Below are 27,238 nucleotides of genomic sequence, written 5' to 3'. Positions count from 1 at the left end.
GGAATGAGCAAGGAGCCTGAAGAACCAGTCACAGTCTGCCGATGTGGGCAACAAGTCCCAATACGAAACCATTACGGCCACCACGGGACACTTGTCCTCAGAGTCCTGTAAACCTTACATGTCTGTTAAAACCTGTTTCCTGACCCACCAGAGGAAACACCAATCTTCTCCTATAGTAAACCAACCAAACAAACAAACAAACAAACAAAACCTTCCATGAGGCTCCCTTTGCAAAACAGAAATAACTTGTGTTGGTACCAGGATCCCGAACACCCCAAAAGGAAGCGTTAGCCCTTAGATCACATCGCCAAGACCAAGACCTCTCCTGAGGTCAAAGTATAAGCCTAGCTTGAGGTCCTCTCCCAGCAACTTGGGGGCCATGAGGGAATACTCCTCCTCTGTTCCCCCTTGGTACTAATGGGACCAAGTGCTAATGGTGATTGGTCCCAGAAAGCTGGGGAGAAGCATTAGAAAGTACACTGAGTGGCCTCAAGGGACTTGCACAAGAGCTTAATTGTGATCATGAATTTTGAGCAAGTCCATAAAATCAAACAAACACGCCAAAGCCTAATAAGATGATTTCAAATGGGCAGAGAACAAGGAACATTACAATCCTAGAAACTATGCCAAGCAGGAAAATGAACCAGAGCAATCAGAATCCCAGCTGCTCAGCCACCTGATCCACTGTCACCATTCTACAGCTAAGGGAAGCGAGGCCCCAGAGTGAGGGAACCTAAAGGAGACAGCTTTAAAGGTGCAGACAAGAGGGCAGAGCAACACAAACAACAGCTGCCATTCACCCAGAGCACTGACTTCCCAGGCCTCATTCCAAGCACTTTTACGGATTGTCTCATTTAAGGGACACGTCCTATTGCGCGATAGAAATACTGTACCATCCCTCTTGACAGACGGACAAATTGAGGCAAATTTGCCTGAGGTCACACAGCACGGAAAGAAACCCCACAGAGGAACTTCGGTGACCTGACACGAGAGCACGCAGTCCTGCTTACCAATTCCCATGGCGACACACTCTACCTGTTCCTACTGAGAAGGGGGACAGTGAAACAGTAGCCAAGTTTGATCAGGGGAGTGCTCACCACGCTAAGAGAGGAGCAGACAGTACTGTGGCTCTGGACAGAAATGATTTTCTTGGATCACCTTCTAACAGAGGTGGTGACTTGATGCACATTCCTAAACCTCAATCTCAATTTTCTCCTATAAAAATGGGGACAGGGACACCTACCCACGAGGGGTGTACAGATGAATGAAAAAAAAAAGTGGAGGTAAAGACCTCTCAGTGCCTGAGACTTCTTCAGTGATGGAAATGATCAATCCGCTATTGCTATAAGTAATTACATGAGCTCATGCCAGGGTATTATTCTTTGCTTTACTGAAATATTCTTATAATTCTAGGGCAAAGCTGTCGAAGAAAAATAAAAACAGAAAACAAAACAAAACTGTTACAGAGATTATTAATCTTGCTTTTTGGCAAAAGGAGTCGGGTGGAATTAAAATTATTTCTGACTTAGATGGATTTCCTAAGGTTCTTTCAGCCTCTCTTTGGAACAGCGGTTCTCAAACTTGAGTAGGCATCTGAATCGCAGGAAGCTTGCCAGACGCAGACCGGGGGGCTGCTCCCTCGGAGCCGGATTCAGCAGGTCTGAGGTGGAACTGAACAAAATATGCAGGCAAGTATACCAAACCATAGATTCCTCTGAAACACTGGAGGGACTGAGGGAAGGTGTGTTACAAAGCATTACAAAAAACATTTTTAAAATTATTTTTAGCAGCATGCTCTTAAAAAAAGAAAAAGCTTCCATCTATGCATCTTCCAATTACACATACAGAAGTTGGGGGAAGAAGAAATAAATCTGATAATAAAGCGATCCATGGTATGTCCAGGGCTGAAGGGCAGGCCTCAAGGCCGTTGGACAAGGCCAAGGACACCAAGCAGCTGCAGTGGAATGACTGAGTCAAGAGTGTGACTTGGATACAGAACCCCCAGGGCAGAGTGTGCAAAAACTTCAAGAGCTCTTGCCAAGGGCAAAAGAACAATGCATCCCAGGAAAAGGAGAAAAAGAATGTATAAGAGGTCAGATTAGCGAAGAGAACAAAGTAGAAAGCACACACCGGGAACTGAGATAAATAACAATCTGGACAAATGAGAAGAATGGTATAAAACCCAGCTAATGAGGTGAAATCCTTCCAGAATAAAATTAGGCAATTGCACATACAGAGGCATAATAAAAGCCATAAATATAAAATGGCAAGGAATTGACTGGGTAATGGTGTAGTAATTAAAGCCTGGAGGTTCATAATAGATCTCAAATTGAACATTAATCAACCAAAAAGAAGCGCTGCCTGTACTTTGATACAGTGAAACCAACCCAGGACGTGTGAGACACACCAAACACTCAGAGCCACACTCGGCTGGGGGAGTCCTCCCGCCGAGTATGGAGCTGGGCGGCACCAGGAGGGAAAGAGTCAGCAACAGCAGGGATGACATAAGTTTATGCCCGCATAGGGACCCCGGCATCACTGAAGGAAGCTGAGACATCAGCTCTGCGGACTCTTCCAAAGGCCAGCAGATAGCCGGAACAATGCCCCTGCAGGTGCCTGCGTCACAGAAACCGAACCAGAAGACCTCCTCTCAGGCCACGACGCGTGCTCCTGGGCCAGGGATGGCGCATGCGTAGTAGGCACCTGCAGGCATCGCTGCTTGCTTGCAGAGGGAACATCTTGCTTATTGAAAGCAGTGGTTCTCTAACTTGAGCGTATGCTAGAATCATCTGGAAGCTTATTAAAGCCATAGATTGCTGGGCCCCAGCCCCAGAGTTATAATTCAGTTTTTCTGGGGTAGACTCAAGAATGTGCATTTCTAACAAGTTCCCAGATACCATGGATGCTGTTAGTCAGGGACTACAATTTACAAACCACTGATTTAAAGTTATGCCACGTCTATGCTCTCATTTTCCATCAACAGCAAACCTCCTGTTTTTGAAGACGTGAAAAGCAAGAAGAATAGGTAAAGGAGAAGTAAATCTGATTGTTCTAATTTTTTTTCTGTGACAAATGAAAAATGTCATTAATGAGTTAAAATCCATACAGGATGCAGATTGGTTATTGCCTGGGGCTGGTGAGGGTGGGGGGAGAAATGGGGAGTGATGGCCTAATAGATACGGGGTTTCATTTTGGGATGATGCTAATTAATGTCTCGCAACCACACAGAGGTAGTGTTTGCACACAACATGCGAAAGTACTAAATGTCCCTGAATAATTCACTTCAAAATGGTTTATTTGGTGTGACGTGAGTATCATCTCAATTGAATAAAGAGTGAATACAGATGGACTGAGGACCAAGAACAAACTCTCAAGTGTCTAACTCACTGGGTCCCCACAAGCCGTCAAGCAGAAACACTTGCTCCAGATGGGGAAACCATGCCTTGGAGCTTGAGTCACGTGTCTGCTGTCTGACAATTGCACGTGATGTGCCGGCATCCTGAGTCTGCCAGCAGGACTCACAGCTTCTAAGCTGTGGTTTGAATTGCTTCTTGGGTAGCATTGGTGGCTTCTATTTCCAAGCTGGGGCTTAGGACTGACCAGACGGAGGCACCAGAGGTTCAGGAATGGCCTGGAGTAACAGTCCTGTAGGGCACCCAAGTACGGCCAGCCACATGGGGCCCACGAGGGAAGTAAAGTATGAAGCCCTTATGAAGCCCTCAGTTATCCACGGATGGGGAACAAGCAGCTCCCTGCACACTGGTTACCTGCAAATCACATACACTTCCAGGCATTTACGTGTGAAAACTCACGCTTATATTATTTTGTAGACACGCACTGCTCAGGTCTGCTCAAACTTTAAAGCACTGCTTGGATCGCCTGAAGATCTCATTAAAATACAGATTCAGATCCGACAGACTGAGGTCAGCCTGAGATCCTGCATTTCTAACCAGCTCCCAAGGGATGCTGATGCTGCAGGACCAAGAGCCACATTTTGAAAAGCAAGGCTCTAGGCTTCCCAAATCTGGCATACGAATTCTAGTCCCCACTGTTGGTTTGATTCATTCATGCATTCCTTCATTCATTGTTCCAACAATTATTTTTTTCAACAGGTATATCTTTTAAGTATTCATTATGGCTAAGGAACTTGCTAGCTGCTAAAAATACACCCATGAACAACATCACATTTTTCAGGGCTCATAATCTATTTGGAAGGCACAAGGGGAAGGGATCTGGAGGGTAGACAGGCTCTCATTTGCGATGTCGCTCTATCATCTACTTCTAGACTGTCTGCATTTTTTTACAAGGAAGTATTACTTTCTGGGATAAAGTTGCACATGGCACGCAATGGGCAAGCAGAGTCAACTTCACAGAGAGGGTAAGCTTGGAGGGGAAGAAATGGGATTCCAGACTCTCTCCTGAGGCATCTTTTTAACATTCCGGACCAGCGGTGAACTATGGAATGTAATAAAGATTAATTGCAACTGGGAATTGGATGCTGAGCGAAGGCAGAGGAGCCCCTCTGCATGTTGGGCAGTATTCGCAATAAATCACAAGATCACGGGGCAGAATTTTGACTCACTCAACATTACATTACTGAATACAAATGCCTTCCATCTCCATCAATGGCATGCGAAGACACTGAGATGCTGGCATTGTCTGACAGTCACTGCTGGATGAAAAATTGGGCTTGACGTTTCTCAAGCCTGATTTCTTACTGAGAAATTGTCACTGCTGCCTTAACAGTTATTGCCGTCTTAAAGCGAAGTTACGCTCCACATGCATTGTCTGAAACATATTTGGACATAACTCGCTTTCCGAAACAAACACATTCCAGGAGAGCTAGTGACAAAACGAATCCCGGCGAGTCAGATCACACCTCATTTTCTCACTTCGCTCACAGATTTATAAATTCCCTCGGGTTGGGGAGACTGGACTTGAGGGGCTGGAAAGGCGAGGAGAACTGTTTATGTCCCACCACCTTCTTCTGGACAATAATTAATCGGCCTTTTCTGCTTGAAAATGCGGATTTTCCGAGGACACACATACTAAATTAGCTACAAGGGGAAAATTACTTTTTGAAACCCAATTCCGGAATTAGGCCATCTGTTGTTTTCCTTGAATTCATGTGAAAAGGAAATCTTTCTTCTATTAAATCTAGCTTTTTAAATGGAATTCATCTTGTTCCAGCTCATTCTATATAAGCATCTCAAATCTTGGCTACTTCTGCGAAAGGAGAGATCTCTTCTGCGGGGCGGCGCTCCTACAGGAGTGGGTCCCAGTGTGGTGTGTCCTTCTATGCAGACTGCCTTCCCTGGTATCTCTCCACCCCTCCCCCCTTTCCCTCCAGCATTTGTCTAAATTTCCCTTCTCCTTCAGACTCAACTCAATGTCACTTTCTTCATAAAACCTTATACAGCTCCTTCCTCTAAAACCTCACAGTCCTTTATCTTTCTCTTTTTTACAGCAGTTCTCACTTTCTGTCCCAAACTGTGGCAAGTATATGTGTCTTCTTTTCCCTAGTGGGTAGAACCACATCTCAATCACCTGTCAAGCCCTCAGGGTATAGCAAAGTCACACATAAGCTAGGACTTACTAAGGAGATAGTTACTATGCAAGTCAACGGACACCACAGGATACAACTCTGGCCTCTAACTGGGCTGTCAGTACTCACCAAGGATCCAGTAGACATCTCTGTCCTTTATGGCAAGGATTAATTTACCTAGCTTTAACAGGAGAATTTTCCCAATTTTTTTTTCCTGTACATCCTCATTTATCTTCACAGAGTTACAGTCACCTTCTAAGCCCTGCCACCCATACTCCCCATTCTATTTCCCTGTGGACTTTATCAGCAGCAATGACTTCTGTGATGCTCCCAGCAACCTCCAACCTCACCCTTTCCTTCCTCGTGGGGGTGGCCAGGACCCAGAAACTTCTCCCCAGCTGGAGCACAGGAATCCAAACCTTGGAGGAAAACTCCTCTTGAAAGGGAGCCTTCTGCAAGTGCCCAAAGGGCCCCAGGGAGACTTGTCCTCCAAGAACCAAGTCAGATGCAAATTCTCACTGGGCCAAAGCCCACACTTCAAAGGCCTGCTTAGGGAAACTACACTCACCTTCTTTGTGCATTGTGAAAACAAACATTTACAGAGCTGTTGGAATGTGTGAAAAATGTCCTTAGTTGTGTTTATGGAAAACACTTGGCAAGTATTTGCTATAAATGCTTCCTGTAAATACTGTGAGTGAGAACCAGCAGGAAAAAATGTATTATGAGATGACAGGGAGCCAGGTTCCATCTCAAAAGAAGTCTCTTTGCACATACCCTGCACGGGTATGTTGGCTCAGCTCCTTACCCTCCTGTTACAAGGGAATCCTGCATGGGTGGTTGGGACAGAAGAGGGACAACCTACAAAGGGAGCTTCAGGGCTGGCATCCCACGTTGAAGTATGGAAAGAGAAACCCACTCATGTTTCCTAGGTGATAATGCCCCCTGGTAGGCCTTCCTTCTTTGTGCATTCTGGGGAGCAGTTCTGATTCCAAGTCCCCTGTTCCACCTGGAAAGAGGCCCTCAGTGTGAGCCCCACTTTCCTTGCCTGATGACTGGCCTCTCCATTCATTCTATGTTTTCAGGTAGAACATGAGAAATGGAAAACAAGACATTCAAAGGTATTCCTTTATAGCAAGATTAATAAGATTTCTCCTAATTACTTTATAATTGACATAAATCTCAGAAGATATGGAGAGGGAAAGAGAGTAATGCAAGCCAAAACAATGCTTGAGGTTTTCCCAGGAAGCAGCCTTGACTAGCCCCAGACTGCCTTCTGGAATGAACCAGGTCCGTCTTATGCCACATGAGGCATACCCTGGCCATGACAGAGAGGCTGGCTATACTTGTGCCCAAGCAGCCAACATGGTAAAGAGTATAAGTGTTTAAATATCAGAGAGATCAGTTATCTCACAGTAGTTATATCCAAAGTAGACTTTATTTTTTCCTATTTTCTTAAAAAGAAAAAAAAAAGACGCAAATCTTAATGTACGATATGACAGCCAAGGCAAAGAGGCATGGTGGCTTTGTATTTGCATGGTGCCAAGCTCTACCCCCTCACTCACATTCCTGTGTCCAAACCCCTCCCTTTACCCCAAAGTGCTCTCCTCTGCACATTACCCAAGGCTAATGATTAACATCCTTGGGGAACATTATTTTTTATGTTTATTTACAAAATTATTTCCTTTAAGTACATTTCTAGAAATGGAAGTGTTCCATCAAACGATCTCAGTATTTTTGCCACTTAAAATATATCAACAAATCATCATCCAAGATGCTTGGGTCACACTCAATTTAAATGGGACAGCATTCCCTTAAAATCATTTCATCACCCAAATCTGCAACTGACGACACCCAATGCTGATGAGGATGTGGAGAAACAGGAACTCTCATTCTTTGCTGATAGGAATGCAAAAGTGGTATGGTAGCTTTGGAAGACTGTTGGGTGGTTGCTTACAAAACTAACACACTCTTATCATACTAATCCAGTGATAGCACGTCTTAGTATTTACCCGAAGGAGTGGATAACTAATGGGGACACATCAAGCTGCATGTAGATGTTTAATGCAGCTTTATTCATAACTGCCAAAACTTGGAAGCAAATAAGATGGACTAGAGAAAAGAGGGGCTGAGTCAGTAGGAACAAAAAGTGCAAATGTCCCGTGGTACAGGAGCATCACCATTCAAAACCTGAAAAGTCAGCCAAGCTAGCCTCCTCGATCTTGGTAACTGTAACCAATGCAGAGAAAAAGTTGATAAAATTAAGGTCAATGTAAAATTAAAATTACCTGGGTCTACTAGGTATATTGCACAGTTCCTAAGGAAAAAAGTTATTTTTATCATATACAATGGGACATTTGGGAACATCACCACCTAAATTTTATTACTCTAATACAAAACACCTTCTGATTTGGTAGGCAGGTTGCTAATACTAGCTGGACTCTGCTCACATGAATACGACTTAAAAACAAAAGTCAGCAGTGACTCATCCAAGTATAAGCATCAGCATATCTGGGCCAAGGCCATTTTGGGGCACACTGGTAGAGCTTCTAATTTGGTCTCCATTCCAGGATAGACAAAGGACAAAGTCTACAGCCAGGAAGGCTATAGCATGTTCCAGATGGGAACCTATCTCCATGGCTTCCTACCTTGGAGAGCCTGGCAATCTCAGTCAGAAGGCAAAACACCAGAGCACAACTGATTTAGGCACTCATTTAACAGGTATGTGCTGAGGGCCTTCTGTATGCCTGCCGCAGCTCTAGACACTGGGGCATAGCAGAGGCACAACACACAGTGTCTGCCCTCATGGGGTTTATATATCAGCACAGATAAACAGGAAATAATACAAAAATCAATTTGGAGTATAATAAGCAAGTATTACATTTGGAGGAAAACAAAGGTGCGGGTGGAAATAGGGAGCAAAAGGATGAAATCATTACTTAATACCTGGTGGTGAAGAAAGGGCACTCTGAGCCTAAAGGAAATGAGGGAAGAGATGACAGGACTAACTGGGGAGCAGGTTCTCAGGAGAGGAAACCAAGTACAATGCCTAGAGGCTGGTGGAGACCTTGGATGTTCAAAGTCAGCAGGATGTTGTGGATTGAACTGTGTCCTCCCCAGAATTCATTTGTTGAGGGCCTAAACCTCAGCATCTTGAATATGACTGTACTTGGTGATAAAAGACTTTAGAGGCAACTAAGTTAAAATGAGGTCCTTAGGGAGGTGCTCTAATTCAATACGACTGGTGTCCTTGTAAGAAGAAGCAGAGACATGGGGGATGGAAGGGCATAGCAGGGTGGCCACATGAAGACACAGCCTGGAGGAAGGCGTCTGCAAGCCAAGAGAGGCCAAAAAGAGAAACCAACCCTGATCTCACACTTCTAGCCTCCAGAACTCTGGGAAATAAATTTCTATTGTTTAAGTCAGTCAGTCTGTGGTATTTTGCTATGGCAGCTCTAGGAGACTAATACAACGGAGGTACCTGCGGCTGGAATGAGCAAGGAAAAGATGCACATAAAGATGGAGAGGCAGATTATCATGGAGACTTAGGGGTCATGGCGTGACTCTGGATTTTACACAGAGTGAGATGGGAGCCACTGGAGAATTTTGAGCAGAGAGGTGACAAGATGTGTAAAAAGTTTAGAAAGATAGAAAGATTGCTCATGTTTCCTAATATTCTGACTACTGTGTTGAGAACCGACAAGAGGAACAAGGGTGGAAGCAGGAAGAACCAATTAAGAGACTACCACAACATTACAAGAGAAATATTCATTGAATTACATTATTTTTTAAAAAGATTTATTTATTTGAGAGATAGAGAGAGAGAGTGAGCACATGCATGGAGTGGGGAGAAGAGAGGGGGGGGGCAGAGAAACAGACTCCCCATTGAGCATGGAGCCCAACGTGGGGCTCAACCTCACCATCCAGAGATCACAACCTAAGCTGAAACTAAGAATCAGATGCTTAACCAGCTAAGCAACCCACGTGACCCAAAGGATTAGATTATTATAAGGACAGAAGAGGTGGGAAAAGAGGTGGGATTGTATGTATATTTTGTAGATAGAGTCAACAGAATTTATTGATGGAGGTTAACGGCAACCAAGTCTTAATGAAATGAAGAGTAATCCTCTGAGCCAGGGATTTTAGAGTTCCTGGAAGGGTCTTTTGTGGCAACCTATACTCAGTGCCATAAAAATTTTAAACATTAATGTTCTAAGTTGATTTAGCCAAGCTTAACCCCCAAGAAAGTAGATCCTAGGATATTTGTAGTAAAAGAGTGACTGAGTACAGGAATTTCCAGCAATGGAACAACACTGCTAGCTATTTTTCAATTCAAATGTTTTGTTTTGTTTTTTTCCTACTAAGAAAACCGAAGGGATTTCTGGTTCCCTGTCTGACATGTAAAAAGGTTAGAAGTTGTCACTCCCACACTCACAACAAGAAAAAGGGTGAACAAACTGAAAATCAACACCTCTTCTAAGTTCTGTCAGAGAACTGAGGCCACTGGGCAAACTGTCACCCTCAAAACTGGAAAAACAGACAAACACTGAGGATTGCAACTACTGGGAGCAGAAGCCAATGCCGGAGCCTGCTGAGAATGCTCAAAAGATAACTGACATTGCTAGACACAGGATGTTCCCTAAGAGCGAAAACCTCTGAGGGCCCAGCCTTACAGGAGTCTTGCATACTTTCATGAGTTATACCTCTAGGAACACTGCCATGTTCTCAAGATAAAGGTTAGAGAAAAATCCTCTCTAACTTCAATGGGGGGGGGGGGGCTATAAGTAATCATTTTGGACTAAGCCCAGAGCATTCCATTCTCTTTAACAGTGACCTGCGCTCAAGGGAAACTATTTTACCGGAGTCTAAACTAAATAGATGTCACCAGAACCGAACCAACATGGTTACAGCCATGTTCAGCCCTCTTGTCTCATATGAAAGAGGAGAAAGGAACTGAGAAGGACACGTGAAGGCCACAGCACAAGGGCATAGGCTCATTAAAAAGACAAAGAGATCTAATCATAGGACTATAGGACACTTTCCTTCTCCTTATACTTTGCCATCACATCAACAGGGCTCCTCTATAATAACAGGAAATCACAGGTAAAAAAAAACTACAAGCCTCAGACCCTATTTTTGAAGGAGTCTCTAGGGAAACACACAGACAACAGATGTGAGAAAAACATACCAGCCTCTGACACCACAAATTTCAGCCTCTGATACCACAGCTACAACAAACCCTAAATTCAGGATAATTCCTACCTAGATAAACATAAAATCTCACATTAAAGGCTTATTTACCTTGGTTCATGTTACCAAATACATTATGTCCAGCTGTCAACAAAAAACTTAAAGAAATATTAAAAGGCAAAAACACACTCTGAAGAGACAAAGAAAACATCTGAGCCAGAATCAGATATGGTGGAGATTTGGGGCTCCTCAGATCAGGAACTAAAAAGAACCATGATTAATATGCTAACGGCTCTAACAGAAAAAGTAGACAAAAGGCAAGAACAGGTGGGCAAGGTAAGCAGAGATATGGAAACACTAAGAAATAATCAAAAGAAAATGCTAGAAATGAAAAACACTGTAAAAGAAATAAAGAATGTCTTTGTTGGGATCATTAATATACTGGTCAGGGATGAGGAAAGAATCAGTGAGTTAAACATTAGACAATACAATTTCCTAAGCTGAAAAGAAAAGGAATTTTTTATCCCAAACCCATTCCGGCTATCTTCTTCTACATCAATCTCTTCATCTTTCATTTGGACCATTGCAATGACTTGTTTCTAGTTACAGATACCACCAATTCATTCTCCATACTATTGGTTTGATCTTCCATAAAGGCAAATCAGACCACATCACTCTCTAGCTCAAAATTTCTGCCATTGCTATTGTCTATAGCAGTTTTAGAAATATAGCAGTTTTAGAAGTACACCTTGTGGGGCGCCTGGGTGGCTCAGTGGTTTGGGCTGCTGCCTTCGGCTCGGGTCATGATCTCAGGGTCCTGGGATGGAGCCCCGGATCGGGCTCTCTGCTCCACAGGAAGCCTGCTTCCCTCTCTCTCTCTCTCTCTCTCTCTGCCTGCCTCTATGCCTACTTGTGATCTCTGTCTGTCAAATAAATAAATAAAATCTTTAAAATAAAATAAAATAAAATAAAATAAAATAAAATAAAATAAAATAAAATAAAAGAAGTACACCTTGTATCCAAAGGAAATACTCACACAGAAGGGCAATATGTCAAGTATATAAATGCAGAAATGCTCTATTTAGCAAAGCATGCAACATCTTTCACGATCTGTCTTCTGCCTACCTCTTCAGCAAAAACTCTTAACTTAATCAGCATGGTTCAGTGGCTTTAAAAAAAATTGATAAAAAAAAAAAAAACAGAATATCCAAGAATTGTGACCAATTACAAAAGTTGTAACACACATGTGATGAGAATACAAGAAGAAGAAGCAGAGAAAGTAACAAGAAATATTTGATGTAAACATGGCTCAGTGTTCCACAAAATTACTTAAAGACACCAAAGCACAGATCCAGGAAACTCAGAGAAAAAGCAGTATAGATACAAAAAAAATCTACACCTAGGCATATTATGCAAACTGCAGAAAATCAAAGACACAGAAAACCTTGAAAGAAATAAGAGGTAGAGAGAAAATACCTTACCAAAAGAGGAACAAGGATAAGAATTAGATCAGACTTTTCTTGAGAAGTCATAGAATTAGGAAGAGAATGAGTGAAATATTTAAAAATTTTGAATGAAAAAAAAAAAAAAAGCATAGAATTCTGGGTCCAAAAAATTTTTCCTTGAGAGATAAGAGAGAAATAAAGACTTTGTCAGACAAATAAAAACATAAGAGAACTTGTCACCAAAAGACCTGTCTTACAAGAAATATTAAAAGAAAAATTTCACAAAGAAAGAAAACGATATAGATCAGAAATATGGATCTTCAAATGGAAAGAAAGGGTATTAGAGAAGTAAAGGAAGGCAAAACAAAATATTCTTAAATTTTTAATTGATCTAACAGAAAACAGTTTGTTCAAAATAATAATACCAATAATGTATTGAGTGATTACTGTCTCTAGATAATTGATTTGAATAAGGGGAATGAGGGAGGAATTGGGAATAATCTCTTATAAAGCACGTGCACTACCTGTGAAGTGGTATAACATTATTTCGACTTAGTATACTGCAAACTCTAGTGCAGCAACTAAAAATTGTTAGTAGAAGTATGAATGCTATACCAAAGAAAGAGAGAAATGGAATCAGAAAATGCTCAATTAAAAACAGAGAGGGTAGAAATAAGAGTGAAAAACAAAAGAAAAGAAATACATACACACAAAGGAAAAGGACAACAAATAGGTAACAGAAACAAATATGGTAGATATTGATCCAATTATGTCAACAATTGCTTTAAATGTGAATGGCCTAAATATATCAATTAAAAAACAAAGGCTGTCAGAAAATCAAGGCCCAATTACACACTGTCCAGAGAAAACCCACTCTACATATAAAGATACACAGATTATAAAAGTAGAGAGATATATCTTGGTGTAGAGGCCACTTTTAGGCAATAAGCTTGACCAATGGAAACCTGGGTAAGGTAAAAGGGCCCAGAGCAACCACCAAGCTGAATACAGAGGCAATGCAAACAGACTTATTAAGTGACCCTCCTTGAAATAGTCACAATTCCTAACTGCCAACTAGAACCAGGCACAGTTCCTAAGATTACCAAAAAAGGAAAAATTCCATACTTTTCCTGTACCTTCTCACTCTGCTCTTTAACTGTGGTCCTTCACCACTGCCTTGTCGCAGACAATTTTTCCTTTGCTGTCCTGCCTGCTGCTCCTTTGTGGTATGTTCAATAAACTCTGTTGTTCTGCCTTGGGTGAATTCTCTCACCAACTACTCTGCTGGCCCCCACCCAACTGGATCACTCCCATCTGGTGACCCCCATCTGACTGGAGCACCCCCCACTTGGTAACATGAATTAAAACAAAATGACTAACTATATTAATTTCAGATATTCTGAGCAAACTTCAGAGCAAGGAAAATTGTCAGGGGGAAAAGAGACACATTAGATAATGACAAAGAGTTCAATTGTTCAAAGGACAATAATTTTTAAATACATGCACCTAACCACAGAACACTGAATTATGTTGGGCAAAAACTGATAAAAATGTGAGGAAATAGAGGCAAATCTGATTTTATGCTTAGAGACTTGAATATCTATATTTTGGTAATTTATAGATCCAGCAGGCAGATAATCATTAAGTACACAGTTGAAATGAACAGCACCATGAATCAACTCGATCTAATTGACGTGCATAGGATACATTATCCAACAACAGTCAAATACACATTCTTCTTAGACGTACATGGAACATTTACAAGATAAATCATATCCAGGCTATAAGACATATCTTAACAGAAAAAATAGAAATCACAGAAAGTATGCTCTTTGGCAATGGAATTAAACCAGAAATCAATACCCCAAAGGTAGTTGGGAAATACCAAAATATTTGTGGAGTTTGAACAACACACATCTAAATAACACAAGGCTTAAAGAAAAAGCCTAAATAGTTTTTGAAAATATTTTGAACTAAATGAAAATGAAAATAGAGTTTTTAGAAATGAGTGGGATACAGCAAAGGCAATGCTTACAGGGAAAATTACAGCATTTGATGCATATATTATAAAACAAGAAAGATGCAAAATCCATAATCTAAGCTTCCACTTTAGGAAACCAGAAAAGAACAAATTAAATCTGCAGTAAGTGGAAGACAGTAGTAATAAGAATAAGTGCCAAAATCAATGAAACAGAAAACTGGAAATCCAACACAAAAAAAATCTGTGAAGCCAAAAGATCAATTAAATAATAAGATCAATTAAAGTGATAAAGATCAATTAAAATGATAAAATTCTGGGGTGCCTGGGTGGCTCAATGGGTTGAGCCTTTGCCTTCAGCTCAGGTCATGATCCCAGGTCCTGGGATCGAGCCCCACACTGGGCTCTCTGCTCAGCAGGGACGCGTCTCCCTCTCTATCTGCCTACCTCTCTGCCTACTAATGATTTCTCTCTCTGTCAAATAAACTTTTAAAAAAATCTTTTAAAAAATGATAAAAATCTAGCAAGGCTAACCAAGAAAAAGTGGGAGAAGATAAATTACCAATGTTGAAAATGAAAGAGGAGCCATCACTACAGACCCAATGATAATAAAAGGTAATAAGGTAATATTATAACAACTCTATGCCCACAAATCTGATAACTTAGATGAAGAAGCCCAATTCCTCAAAATACAGGAGACATAGATAATCTGGATAGGCCTGTATCAATTAAAGGAACTGAATCAATAATTAGTAACCATTCCATGCCCAGATGGTTTTATTGGTGAATTCTACCAAACGTTTAAAAAAAGAAATGATGTCAATTCTCTACAGTCTGTTCCAGAAAACAGAGGCAGAGGAACACTTCCTAATTTGTTTTATGAGGTCAGCATTAATCTAAGCCAAAATCAAAGACATTACAAGAAAGGAAAACTACACACAAACAGATGCAAAATGCTCAACAAAATATTATCAAATAGAACCCAAGAATTATACACTATAATCAAATGGGATTTATTCCAGATATGCAGGGCTGGTTCAACATTCAAAAATCAACTAATGTAATTCATCAAGTAAAGGAAGAAGAATCATACAATAATATTAATGCACATAGAAAAAGCATTTAACAAAATCCAATGTCCGCTCATGATAAAAACTCTCAGCAAATTAGGAGTAGATGGTGTTATGGGCTCAATTGGGCTAATGAATTGGGATAAATTCATTGACTGAAGTCCTAATTCCTAGTGCCTCAGAATGTGACTTTATTTGGAGACAGGTTAATTATAGAGGTAATTAAGTCAAAATGAGGTCCCTACAGTAGGTCCTAATCCAATATGACTTGGGTCCTTCCACAGGGCACAGACACAGACAGAAAGAAGACCACATGAGAACACAGGGAGAAGTCAAACATCTACAAACCAGAGAGATCTTAGAAGAAATCAGTCCTGCTGACACCTTGATCTCAGACTTCTGGCCTCCAGAAATGTGAAGGGATATATTTTTGTTGTTTGAGCCACCCAGTCCATTTTCCTTTGTTACAGCAGTCCTAGCAAAATAATGCTGATAGGGAACTTCATGAATTTTTAATAAAAACATCTATAAAACAATCTACAGGTAACGAACATCATACCTTATGCTGGGAAACTTAAGTCTTTCCCCCTAAGATCAGGATCAAGGCAAGATGTTCCTTCTTACCACTCCTCAATATGTTACTGAAAGTCCTAGGTAATGCAATAAGATAAAGACTTGAAAAGTATACATACTGGAAAGGAAGAAATAAAACTGTACAGAGATGACATGATTATCTATCTAGAAAATTCCAAAGACTCAACAAATAACTCCTGGAAGTAATGAGCAATGATAGCAAGGTTGCAGGATATTGGCTTATCAAATGTAACTAAGTGTACACAACTCATGCAAGGTGCTCATGATAGGGGAAACTGTGAGTGGCAGCGTGGCAGGAGGATGTATGGGAACCTTCCGTATCTCTGCTCAATCTTTCTGTATACTTAAAACTTCTCTAAAAAATAAAGTCTATTATTTAAAAATAACTGGAAAGCCAATGAGGCCTATAGCACCTTCCAACTCTAGGCACACAAAAGAGAGAGGATTCCCAGAAAACTTTCCTCCTTAAAAAACATGCAGAAGTGATCTGCAGCTCCTGGAACTTCCGCACTATGATGTGGTGCAGCAATGAGAGCAAAACGGGAAGAAACAACAGCAAATCTCTAGCATGGCAGCTACTGAGTTCTGTCCCGTGAAGGTAGAAAATGTATAATCAAAGAAGAGGATCAAATTATTGATCAATGCAGCAGAAAGGAGGCAGCTAGTCACTGAGCAAGTACTCAATAAATATTTATTTGTTCAGCATAGTGAGATATGAAAATGGACAATGTGGACTGAGAGAGGTCCATTTGGAGAAAGAATGAAAAGGTATTATAGAATCTAAGAGATCTCAGGACAGTGACTATCAGCTCAGGGCTTCACCGGTCCTCTAGGGAGGACGTCTGCAGTTTCTACCCTTATAATTCACACTGGGCTTAGGTTTGCAGTGTGTCCACTACACAGAGTTCATTATGTAGCTTGGTTTTATGTAGCTTCATTTTTTTCTCAAGAAGGGCCACATGCACTCCAATGTTCATAGCAGCAATGTCCACAATAGCTAAACTATGGAAAAAGCTGTGATGTCCTTCCAACAGATGAATGAGTAAAGAAGATGTGGTCCATATATACAATGGAATATTACACAGCCATCAGAAAGGATGAATACACAACTTTTGCATCAACATGGATGGGACTGGAGGAGATTATGCAGAATGAAATAAGTCAAGCAGAGAAAGTCAATTATCATATGGTTTCACTTACTTGTGGAACATAAGGAATAACAAGGAGGACATTAGGAGAAGGAAAGGAAAAGTGAAGGGGAGGAAATCAGAGGGGGAGGTGAACCATGAGAAACTGTGGACTCTGAGAAACAAACTGAGGGTTTTAGAGGGGAGGGGGTTAGGGGGATGGGGGATGGGTATTAAGGAGGGCATGGATTGCATGAAGCACTGGGTGTTATATGTAAACAATGAATCTTGGAACAGTGCATCAAAAACTAATGATGTATTGTATGGTGACTAACATAACACAATTGAAAAAAATATTCTGAACCTAATACCCAGCCTGGGCTGGTAGCCAAGGAGAAGGAAACAGGTAGTTAGCATGTTTTAATCTGCTTCAGATTCCAGAAACTAAATCAAGTACCAAAAGAACTCAGGTGGTGTGAACACAGAGCGTGTACACTGTTATGTCCAGTAGGTCATGTCTGTGAAACCTGCCTGCCTTTGCTCAGATAATGGGTCTTCAAAGACAAAAGCAAGCCCATATTGAACAATGATCTCATCCCAAGGCCTGAAGCATCCCATTCAAATCACTGACTTTGGAAGTCAGAAATTATGCCTTCCAGTGCAATTAGTAAATCTAATCACATATATTCACACTCTCAGGGGGTCCTGACTGGCAGTAACAGCTTGGTTATTCACAATCAATGAAATTAATGCCGCTATTTTTGTAACATGAAAAGGCTACATAAAAACAAGCCTCCGGGCTGTGGACCTTGGTCAAAGAAAGAATAAAAATAAAAGCAAAGTATAAAGTATGTAAATGAATTAATAGAAAAAGAGTCATTTTAAAGTCCCAGCAAGGCTATGCCTTGGGGTCCTTGTTATTCCAAATTGATTCTGTGCTCCAGATCACCTAGAAGGAAAACGTCGTTCAAATAAAAAAGGTTCCTTTACACGAAACTGTGTGTTTAACTGGCAACATATAATTTCATTTAAAAAAAAATTAGGAGCAATTGCCGCTAAAGCCATTTCAGGGACAAGGGGAGGGGAGGATCTGTCAGCACTGTGAGAACAAAAAATGATGTGCCACCAAGCTTTATTCCAATCATTTGCTTCATAGTTAAGTTTAATTACACATTACACACTGTCCTGTAATTATGCCGCTTGGGAAACTGCCAATTTCCCCCTCGAAATGTTAAAAGTTCCTTAATTTATTTTAAAACTCAGCACTGCCTCCATCAGCACCCTGCCTTAGTTCATGTAGGATCCTTGGTTCCTGCTTCCTTGAAATGCCAGCTAGTGGGCAGCAAGGGACCCACTGCATGGTCTGACATCGTGTGGAAGGCTGACCATGCTTGGAGCCCCAGGAACACCGGTCCGGTGTACTTATAATAAGATCTGATGACATTTCTTCCTTAAAGTTTACAACCGGAGAATTTGAGAAGCATGCCTATTCCTTTTGCCTGCCCTCAGGAGGCTGAAATTTAGACGCTTTATTCTTAGTGAGAGAGAGACGAAGCATTAGTCAAGCACAACTTTATGGACGAGGAAAGGGAAAAGGCAAAGAAAATGGCTTGAGCACCTACTGCGTGCTGATAATGTATCTAGAACTTCACAGAGGTCGCTGTAGACCACTGGCATCGGTGATTGCTAACTCAAGTCCCTCAGATACAAGGCAGGTAACAAGAATGCATGAAGCAGCCAGACAGGCTGTAATAGAGAGTTCTGGGGCTCATGGTAATTTGAAGAGGGGATGCGTGCCCTGCCTAAAGGCAATTCAAATTCTCTTCCCTTTAAAAATACTAAACAAACCCAACCGCAGACTCATTTGAACTGCAGCTGCGACCCCCCCCATATGAATCTACAAACCCCTAAAAGCCACTGGAAGCCGAGTACTTGGCTTTAAATTCAGCTCTGGCACTTCCTCAGCTGTGTGACTCTGGGCAAGCCACCTAACTTCTCTGTGTGACAGCTTCCTCATCTGTAAAATAGAAATAACAACACTGCTGATGTCATAGGGGTGTTGTAAAAGATTAATATATGTGCTTAGCATAGTGGTTACCTCGTGGCAAGCTCTGTGTTTGCTATGACAAGTATGTTTACGCCCTCGGACACAGGAGAGAGAAATCAAAAAGAGTTTCGCCAAAACGGCTTTGAACTTGAAGCAGGCCTCATCAAACAGAGATCTGTGTACTGGAAGAAGAGGGTACAAGGGTCACCTTATCTTCCCATCCCTGGGAGCACTGCATGGAAGATTACAAATAATGTGTGTTAAGCAGTCAAAATGAGGCAAAGGCTTAAAAGATGATAGCTTTTCTCATCCTAGGTCATCTCAGAGCATTTTCTTTTCAGTGCTGCCTCCAGACCTAGGCCTCCACAACCCAGTGGTGAGTTAGGGTCTAAGCCAGTATTTCTCTCAACTATTTTTTAGAAGTGTTGTTTACTCTGTATGCATCATGAGAAGGAAGACTCCATTTAAAGGTTCTGAAATAGTATAAACACACTTTAAATTTTTCATCTGTTAAAAAAAAAAAGTGAAATGGATAAAAATAGTGGAAGAAGCTTGAGAAAACAATTCTTAGGTACAAATATCCATCTTTTCCCATAATTGAATTTACTTCATGTATTATAAATATTTCTGCTCTGATTTGGTATAACATTTGAAACATACATGGGCCCTGGTTCACAGCGGCCTGAAACCATTATAATTCATCTTATTTTTAAAGGGATTTCTATTTTTCCCCACTTGGGAAAACCATTAACATCCAGCATCGTCACCCAGGGTGCAAAAATATTCCAATTAGATGAAATGTTCATCATAAATTAGGAGGCAAAAATTGCAGGCTGCGTGAAAAACAAGTAGTTTCCAGTGTTTACTCTTAATTTTGTTACTAGAAACCTCAAGATTTCAGAAATACTATACAAGTTCCGTAACAGCTTCATTAAGAAAACATTTTATTTATGACAAATATTATACCAAAGAAAACATACAAGAGGGGTCAGGTTTATTCTAGTCCCCACTGACCCAACACCAGAATATTTCTCTAAGAAGTAGTGCCATTCCTTAAAATTAAGTCACTGGTTAAGAAAGCGAGTCCTAAGTGACTCGATGGAGTTAAACAGTATGATAATTTATAAAATGGTGAAACATATACCTGCTCAAGATATTGTGGGAAACGGCAAAGAACTATCAAGTAAAGGTTTTGTGACTTGGTAGATTTGCCCAGGATAGGTCACATCTAAAAATCCAGAAGGAAACAAGAAAAACCCCAAGGCGGAGAAAAACAAACAAACAAACAAGCAAATTAAAAAAAAAAAAAAAAAAAACAAAACCTCGACAAAACGCTCTACTCTCTTCTTTTGCCTGCTGTTCTAATTTCTGCTATTTACCAACTAGACCCCGCTCTTCTTGTGGACCACTAGATCCACTGTGCGTGTCACCAGCCTGACAGATGCGAGGTGTTTGATAATATTTCCTGAGTGGGTCAGTGAATGAATAAACGTGCATGTTAAAGGAATTCCTCTTCCTTTAGTTAGATGCTTTTCAGCATCTAAGAAGATGGGCTGTTTTCCTTTTCTGTGTGAATTTTTTTTCCACGGAAAAAGATGTAAGCAATAACAGAAATATCTCATTTGCATGCATTTGGCTTTTATTGTTGCACATTTAAATAGCTTATCTGACGTCTTTAGGGCCTGGGATTAATGCACAGCATGCTTCTGTCTGGCTGCAATGCCAAGGGGGAGACAGATGACTGACAATAGGTTCTGAAGCTCCCCTCATCTTCCAAATGTCACTTCTCATGTCACTAGTCTGAAACTTACAACCACATCGGAAATCTGGAAAGCTCTGCAATGATACCTTTGCCAGGCTCATTTATTCTTTTAAATAACATCATTTGAGTCTCAGGCACATATTCGGTAATATGGTAACGTAGAGGAAAAAGGCAGCCTAGGTTTTCAGAGGATTTACAATTTAATAGAGACAATGTGACACAGTTTAAAAAGTCTGTAGTTAAATGGAAAGAGAAGGGACCACCTCTCTTACTTTAGGAATGACTTCCTGATGAGGCTAGATTTAGGAAGACGGTAAGTAAATACCAACACTTCCTTGATGGCATCATCAATCTAATCATGTGTCTTGGACTCTGTCCTCTTTCCCTCCATTTCAAGAACAGCACTGTTATGTTTCCCACACTCCAAGCCCAGAGACAGGAAGCTGGAGACTGACTGGAAGGAGGCTAAGATTGGAAGGCCAAAGACCTAAGTTCAGGCTCTGCTTGTCTACTAGCTGTTTGACCTCATGGAACTCTCCACACCTCTCCAGATCCCAGTTCCTGAGTCTACAAAATGGTGATGACAGTGCTTCTCTCAAGGATTTTCTTCAAGTCTGAGCTAACTTATGCAACATGTCTCTTATGCTGCCCAACCTCCTCTAGGTACACATTTTCTCGGATCAAACATGGGATAACAAATGGGACCATAAAGACTGAACTGCATCCTGAAGCCACTCTTTCTTATAGTTGGAACATGTCTTAAGTATTTTTATGATCCTCCTTCTTCCTCAGACCTGGCTACCGTCCGTTTTGGAGACCAGAGATTTCCACGTTATTACTTCCTGCTTTGTGGCTCAATCCTGACTCCCACAACAGCCAGCATGACTCTTGAACCAAATGTAAAACCAAGTCATTTTGGGTTTTTCGGCAGCTCCCAATGAATAATTAAATACAACAAGAATACACGTTATTAGTCCAAAGGCTTTATTTCCAGTGGAGTCGCTAATCTTCTTTTTTCCAATGTATTAAAGAGTTGCCACTCCAGGGAGGGGAAAAAGAGCAAAACAAAAAAAAGCAAACAAAAACAAAACATGTAACACGCTCAGCTCTGTACCATTATCCTGCCTGTGAAATAATGACAGCAGGCTCAAGGGAACGAGCCAAGTGCCACCCTCCACCTCTCACAGAGAGAGCTTTGGTGGGGAGAGCTGGGGAGTAAAGCATTTCCAGAAAAAATGAAAGCAATTATGCCCAGAGTAAATAAGACCCAGAAGTCTCAAATCATGCTATGCCTCCAGATTTTACTCCAGGCATAGTGGGATGCTCAGATTTGCAATTCTTCCTCGTGTTCTGGGCCTGTCCATGTGTGGGGTAATTCAATTACATCCAGTGCTTTCATGACTACCCAGTTACAGAGTACATTTAAATAACACATAAGAAAAGGCTGCTGGTTAATAAACTCATGTTGCAAAAAATATATACCTTTATGTAGTTGTTAAAAGGGAAAATGATAGGAATTAATCCTTGGCAAGAGGCCATTTAAATAAAAACTAAAGAAAGTCTGTAATCAATTAACAAGAAATTATTTAAATCTACGATATGCCAGGGACCACAAGAGGGAGGCTTATGGGCCAGGGGTAGTTCCCAAAGGGTTCTGAACTCTGTTTAGAAAGATCATCCTAGAAGCTGGCATGGAAGGTGGCTAGGAAGATACTAGACTTCAACAGGAAGGCCAGTAAGACAAAACAGCAATAATCTACATGAACAGATTAAAGGTAATGATCAAGGTTAAGGACATAGAATTTACCAAATGTGGGGTTTACCTGGGTTTGAACTCTGCTGCTCACATCTCACCGCCTACTAGACATGTACATCCACTGGACAGATGTCCCACGTGCCTATAAGGCTGTGGATGTTGCCAAATGTCCAGCCCCTTAGAGACACACACTTTGTCTCATTAATGACATGACCATCCTTGTATTCACTCAAGCCAGTCGCCTCCCTCTTCCTCAGAGAGAGCCCAGTTTATTTCAGTTCCAAGATAATCCACTCAAACTGCTTCTCCCCAGTGCCCTAAACACTACCTTAGTTCCATTTCCCCTTACATTCCCCAATTTTTATTTTTGTCTCATCTTGATTTTTCACATTTGTTTTCTGGCAGGAAAGTGGTTTTTCTAAAATTAACTCCCATCATCTTTACTTAAGCACTTCCAAAATTCTTCAATGCCTTGAGGTTAAAGTCCAAATAAACACCTTCCCAGGGCCTCTAGGGTCTGTAATGAACCAACCCACATCTGCCTCAAGCCAAGATCATATTCAGCACTCCCCGTTTTAGCCACACTATACTATTTTTGGTTCCCTAAAAAAAGGCAACACACCTTTATACACTTGTTTGCATGTCTCCCTCCACCTGGATTACTCTCCCCTTTCCTTCACCTGATTGTCTAGCATTATCCAGTAGGTCTTACTGTAGATGCCACTTCCCCCAGGAAAATTTTCCAGACCTGACTCTCCCTTGTGTCCCCAGTGTCTTCCCTGTGCCACCACCACCCAATCAAAATACATTCCAAGTGGCTTGGAAAGTGCCTGGTATTTATCTCTTCACCCCGCCTTTCCATCTCCAGACAGTAAACTCCTCAAGAACAGGACTCAGGAGGACTTGATCCTTGGGGAATCGCCATCACCTAGCTCCCTGCTGGGCATCTGATAGTGACTCAGAAAACATGTGCAGCCTGAGGCACTGAGAAGAGACAAGGTCTATAGTGGAGTCCTTGGGATGGTGTGCATTAGAAGGACAGGCAGAAGGAGAGAAAGCCCCCAGGGAGACTAAGAGGAATGGACAAAAAGAGAACCAAGACAGATAGGACTGGCTTCAGGCAAAACAAAACAAAACAAAACAAAAAACAAAAAAAAACAAAACAAAACAAAACAAAAAAAACCTGGTCAGTGGCAAACAGTATCCAGTGTCAATGGAAAGGCAGTTGAGACAAAGGTGGGAAGGGGGTGGGGGGTAGGCGGGGTGCGGTTCTCCATTTGGCGGGAGAACAGCTTCTGGAAAGTGATGAGTGGAAGCCTTGGTACGGGGTATTGAAAGTGAGTGGCAGATTAATGAACATAGGGCAAGAAGACAATTCAGAAAAGTACAAATACACGGTGTTTGAAGGAAGAGGAGAGCTGGAAGGGGGTGTCGGGGCGAAGAGGAAACATCTGTGTGTGCGCCTGTGTGCAGGTGTGTACGTGTGAGTTACAATTCCTTTTAAAGATCTCAACTGTACTGTGACTGGCAAAGTGACGGGTGAGACCATATTCAGGTACAGAATAAGCATTTATTGAATGAAAGATATAAGTAACAAATGAATAACTACATTCAGGCAGGAAATTTATCTGGTCAAAAACAAAGCAAATTTCATCAATATAAGCTTATTCTAAAAAGGAACCCAACTTTACGTTTCAGAAGAGACCACTCAGCTCATAGTTCAAAATTTAATTAGCTGTCTGAGACGACGGTTTCCGCCGCCTGTAGCATTTCACTATTACTGGGATAACTGTTTCCAGAGTCACCCCGAAACTTCCTTGCAGAAGGCCTCAGACTTTATATGTGGTCCCCTAACCCCAATTGTTCATGTAAATAGCTTTGGCTTTCCATCCAGGAGTTAATGCCCTAAAGTCAGAAGGGACACAGAAAACATCAGGAAACTGACACTTTTGAGAAAATAACAGACATTTCAGTAATAGACGCAGAGATATAGATAGGCTCACATATAGATACTATCTAATCAGCAAAGGGCATGTGAATAAAAATAATAAAAAAGAAAAGGGCAGGTGGACAAAAAGGGCCACATTTTTCTTTACAAATAGTTTTTTTTTTAAGATGTTATTTGTTTATTTATTTCTGAGAGAGAGAGAGAGAGAGAGAGCACAAACAGGAAGAGTCAGAGAGAGAAGCAGGCTCCCTGCTGAGCAAGGAACCCAATGAGGGACCCGATCCCAGGATGCTGGGATCATGACCTGAGCAGAAGGCAGCAGCTTAACCAACTGAGCCACCCAGGTGTCCCTACAAATAGTTTTATTTTTTTCAAGTTTCTATCAGATGTCAAGCTCTTTCAGGTGGTCATGTATTAAATTTACTTATGACAGTTTGGAGAATGCATTAAGGAAAATGGGTTCTAAACGTTAAATTACTTTTCATGAGACATATGCTTCTTATGCAATTAACAATACATTCAGCATCAATAAGCTCTAATTTTGGAAACCTTCATCCACAGACATTAATCAGTTAATGCTAAATTCAATTTCTATTTGGCTTCTTCTTTTCATACTCAACCCTCCAAGGCTATATATGATAAGGTATCTCAACAATATTAATTTACTTACTGTGAGAGCAGATTATATTCCTAGAAAAAAAAATCTGTGCAATAAATATACGTGCATATAAGCCAAATTAAACTCTCATGAAAAAATAATTTTCTTATGAAAGACTGCATTTCTGACCAAGCACCTGATCCCCAACTGTCTGCAGGAATGCATAAAATCCTTTACGTAATCAAATTATAAATAACATATCAGTATAAATCAAAGCTTGTCAAACCGCATATATAGAAAAACACATAAAATTAAAATATAGTGCCTACAGGGAACTCAGAAATCTGGCATGACTTTTTTCAAGGGGGTCACTGCTGGGTAGAACAATCTTTCACGTGCAGAGTGTCCCATAATTCTAGGCTTTGGCCAGCAGTACCCCACTGGCATGGCGACAACAAAACCTACCCACACATTTCCAAATGCCTCCTAGGGAAGTACTGCTTCCTTGTTTGGAAGGGAAACTTTAGCCTAGACAAAAGGAGCTGCTCACATTTATATCACTAGACCCCAATGGTGCCAGGTCTTGAACCCCGGTCTCCAGAAAGCCAGTGCCGCCAAGGGGGATCTAACAGAGAACGTCAGTGTAATAGACTCATCTTCCAGTCTGAGCCTTACTCTTGCTGCATTAGGCAATTCATTCATCAAGTATTTTCTAAGCTAAGGGCTAGTCATTTCAACCACTCACAATTCCCTTGTCCATTTATTCATATCCTCCTCCATCTCAATCTTGGATGATATACCTCAACCCTACTGAATCTGGGCCCCTTTCCTTGAAGACAAGGTAGGAGTCAGCACAAATCCAGGGCCTCCATTGGAGCAGCCCTATGTCACCATCCCTAGGCTCCTGGGAGTTCCCACTTGGTCCTTCCCACACCTGTCTTGCCCACTCAGCAGGGGGCGCCTTCCTTCTGGTTTCCTTCTGCCCTGCCCACAAAGGAGTCTGTCTGTCTCTCTCTCCAGAGTGAGAGTTTCACTAGTTTGCTACAAATTAGGAGAAAAGGCATTTCTCTTTCCTCCCCATTTCTCCCATTCTTCTCTTTGTGTTTATCTTATCATGTCTCTAGCATTGGACTGAACAGAAGAAGAACCAGAGAGAACCCTCAGTCTCTTTTCTACCAAGTGGAATAAGCCTCAGGCGTCTCCACTAATGCTGGGATTGTGCAGGTTTGGGGTGGATAGTTCATCCTCCTTCCTTGTTATTTAAGTCTGAGAGTTTTTGTCATAATCCATTATTCAACTATAGGTAAGACATTTTCTGGTATCTGTTGTGTTTTTTTCAATGTCATCACATGAGAAAATTTAAGTCAAAAATCTTGATTTCAAGTGTCCCTCTTGATTTAATTTTGACATTTATTTTACAGAACGGGGAAAGTCACAACTCTGGGGCCACTCATCTCAGAGTAATCCATCCATATCTGCAAGTTAGAAATTCAAATTCAGTAGGAAACCTACACCAGCTTCGAGACACTTCATGCTTACCCGGATGTAGGCATCCTGGTGGTGCTTAGCGAAGTACAGCATGTTGTCCAGGGCTAACATCCCAGGAGGCGTCTGGGTGAAGTCCATGGCGGGGTTGACATGATTCTGTGAGGGAAACAAAATGTTTGATCAGGTTAATTCTCTCTCCAGCTCCAAATAATCAAGGAGCATGATTTTCTCTCTTCGTGTGAACCTTCTAGGGTGGGGGCTTCTTTCTACAGGTGCAGATTTCCTATCCAGGGTTAGGAAACTCAGCTGAAGAGTGAAATATAGGATTATTCATGGGCATAGGGCCCTGTAGGGAAAAGAAAATAATGTAAAAACCGCCCTTCAGGGATCTGTGCGGTTGGTGGAACCAACAGCATTTGGGGCAGAAGACCTGGGATGAGGCCACATCTCTGGCATTCATCCTTCTGCACTTTCCTAATCCTCAAGGGTCAGGGCTAAGTATAGCTGGACCCACCCATGTACTTCATGATCTGTCCAGGCTTACTCCATCTGCAGGCCTCCGAGGCAGACACTTGATACAATTCAGGAGTCTACACGGTCCTGCATCAGCCTGCTACCAGGCAGTGTTCTGGCTTTGGGGTCAGTACACACAGGGCCGAAAGCCACAGAGACAAAATAATAGCTACAAACAAG

The 27,238-nt window shown here is 41.4% G+C and overlaps 1 protein-coding gene across 49 annotated transcripts in view; it reads right to left on the bottom strand.

Moving 5' to 3' along the window:
• Positions 1 to 27,238, bottom strand: part of ELMO1 (engulfment and cell motility 1) — a 521,082-nt gene that overhangs the window by 240,508 nt on the left and 253,336 nt on the right. For all 49 annotated transcript variants that reach the window (XM_082693119.1, XM_082693114.1, XM_082693121.1 and 46 more), the window contains one exon: positions 26,597 to 26,701. In XM_082693119.1, the coding sequence (XP_082549245.1) occupies positions 26,597 to 26,701 (105 nt within the window). The remainder of the gene's footprint in view (positions 1 to 26,596; positions 26,702 to 27,238) is intronic.

The sequence above is a fragment of the Mustela nivalis genome (genome assembly GCF_964662115.1).
Source record: "Mustela nivalis genome assembly, chromosome: 12".
Lineage (NCBI taxonomy): Eukaryota > Metazoa > Chordata > Mammalia > Carnivora > Mustelidae > Mustela > Mustela nivalis.
The sequence above is the reverse complement of the archived record's forward strand: the minus strand, read 5'-3'. Positions and strand labels throughout refer to the sequence as shown.